General features: G+C 42.9%; 1 protein-coding gene across 1 annotated transcript in view; it reads left to right on the top strand.

The window, feature by feature from the left end:
* Window positions 1-10: 10 nt before the first annotated feature.
* The window catches only part of LOC101856994, a gene marked incomplete at its 5' end in the record, with an annotated part of 10,727 nt that continues 8,164 nt past the window's right edge, over window positions 11-2,573 (top strand). Inside the window, 2 exon segments of the mRNA XM_035969510.1 lie at window positions 11-156; window positions 1,044-2,127. Coding sequence (XP_035825403.1) covers window positions 11-156; window positions 1,044-2,127 — 1,230 coding nt within the window.

Genomic DNA, 2,573 nt, shown 5'->3' on the forward strand with positions numbered 1-2,573 from the left:
TGTACAGCAGCCTACTGGTGATGAACGTAGTGCTGAAGCGTACATCAGTCCGGAACGTGTGCCTGGTGGGCAGTGTGCTACAGTTTCTGGGCATGTCCCTGAGTAGTCTGGCCACAGAGGCGTCACATCTCATCGCCACTCAGGGACTCCTCTACGGTCAGTAGACTTCACCAGATAGCATAACAGCTGATAAATAACAGCAGCAACAACCACAACAGCAACAACAGCAACAACAACACCAGCAAACAGTAGCAACAACAACAGCAACAATAGCAACAACAACAACAGCAACAACAACATCAGCAAACAGTAGTAACAATAACAACATCATCAACAACAGAAACAGCAACAACAACAGCAATAACAACAACAACAACAACAACAACAGCAACAATAATAATAACAGAAACAACGGCAACAACAACAACAACAATAGCAGCAGCAACAACAACAACAACAGCAACAACAATAACAACAAAAAACAACAACAGCAAAAACAACCCCAAAAAAGGAACAATAATAATGTTATCTTAACTGATATTATTTTATGTTAAGTTATTTTTTGTTATGTTATGATTTGTTATGTTATGGACACGATAGCCCTAGCTGGAAAAAAGCAGGGCAATGCACTGGGACGACCAGCAATGGCATGTTTGAGAAATTGTTGTGCATTGGTGCGATATCGTGTGTTTTATTTTTTATGTGCATATTTGTGTGTTTGATTGTGCATTTATGTATGTATATTAATTGCTAGTGTAACTCATGTTTCTCCATGGAAATCAATGAAATGTAATTTATTTATTTTATCTTATCTTATCTTATCTTATCTGATCTTACCTTTATCTTATCTTATCTTATCTTATCTTATCTTATCTTATCTTATCTTATCTTATCTTATCCTGTCTTACCTTATCGTATCTTGTCTTATGTTATGTTATTTTATCTTATCACATTCACATTCTACAAGCCTACGTTCATGTCGTTGTAATCGAGTTCAGCACCGCTGTAACCGAGTTCTACTATTCAACATTTCACGTTGACAGGCTGCGGCCACGCCCTGTTGTACTGTCCAGTCCTGGTCATCCTGAGCCAGTACTTTGACAAGAAGCGTCCTATCGCCACCGTCATCTCTACGTGCGGGACCAGCGCCGGCGGTATCGTCTTCCCAATCATCACTCGATACCTGGTGGAGGAGTACGGGCTGAGAGGCGCGCTGCTCCTTCTGGCTTGCTTCAGCCTACAGCAAGCCACGTTTGTTGCTTTAATCACGCCACCAAGTGACTACTACTTCGCAGAAAGCTTGTCTAAAAACGAAGAAGAGACGGTGGCTGTAATAGATGAGGAGGATATTCTTGAGAAGATCCCTCTAGACGAGAATTTTGTTGTATGTTCTATTAAAGAATGCGATAGCCGTGATGTAGAGAGGACGGATCTTCCCCTTCTTAACGGTCGTCTTGATGAGAGCAGTGATGCTGTTCTCGAAAGTGGTATGTTTGATGATGTCAACGAAAACGATGTGAAGGGCGTTCTTTGCCTCAACTCCCACACAGACAACCTTTTAGATAGACAGCTCAGCTCCTCAATACACAGTCGTCAGTTCGGATCTCTGCCGAACAAAACGGATGTCCTCTCTCTGACAACTCAAAACAACGCGGAGAACGGCAAACATACTATAGAAAACGGCTTATCTTATGAGAGAACAGACGCGGGGCATCAGAAAAACGGTAAGCTTACTATAAACGGCCAAACACACGAACTGGCACACAATGAACAGTCTCACGAGTCTAGGTCACATAAGACGCATTCACACAACGGCCCCTTGTTACCCTCTACTCGAAACATAATAGCATCATCCACCAGCCGCTTGAGATCCGAGTCGGAATCCTCCAGAGCAAACAATAACAATCTACCCCACTCCCTGAAGATGTCGCTTGACCAGCCTGTAGGGTCCCTGGGCTCCTCGCAAAGACTGACCCTACACGAGAGCGCGCTGCACGCCAGCAGTATTGACCTGTACAGCAGCCTACACAGCCTGGCTCTCTCGGACAGTGGTCAGCAGGTGTCCAGCCCCGCCCACCCTCACAGACGGCGCTCTCAACAGCAGGAGGTAGAGCTTCCGCTCCACAGGTAGGGGGACGACGGCCTTTCCTTGTTGTTGTTGTTGTTGTTGTTGTTCTTGTTGTTGTTGTTGTTTTTGCTATTGCTGTTGTTGTTGTTGTTGCTGTTGTTGTTGTTGTTGTTGCTGTTGTTGTTGTTGTTGTTCTTGTTGTTGTTTTTGCTATTGCTGTTGTTGTTGTTGTTGCTGCTGTTGTTGTTGTTGTTTTTGTTGTTGTTGTTGTTGTCGTTGTTGATGTTGTAGTTGTAGTTGTTTTTGTTTTTGGCGTGGGTCGGGCATTCTATTTTCTTCTTTAAGCTTTGAACTGTTTGTATACGTGTATGTTTGTGTTCATACAATATATATGTCTACATCTATACCTGCAGGGCGAGAAAGGCAATGATGATGGTCTATCTATCTATTTATCTATCTATCTATCTATCTATCTATCTATCTATCTATCTATCTATCTATCTAT

The sequence above is a fragment of the Aplysia californica genome, unplaced genomic scaffold (genome assembly GCF_000002075.1).
Source record: "Aplysia californica isolate F4 #8 unplaced genomic scaffold, AplCal3.0 scaffold00007, whole genome shotgun sequence".
In the NCBI taxonomy this organism is placed as follows: domain Eukaryota; kingdom Metazoa; phylum Mollusca; class Gastropoda; order Aplysiida; family Aplysiidae; genus Aplysia; species Aplysia californica.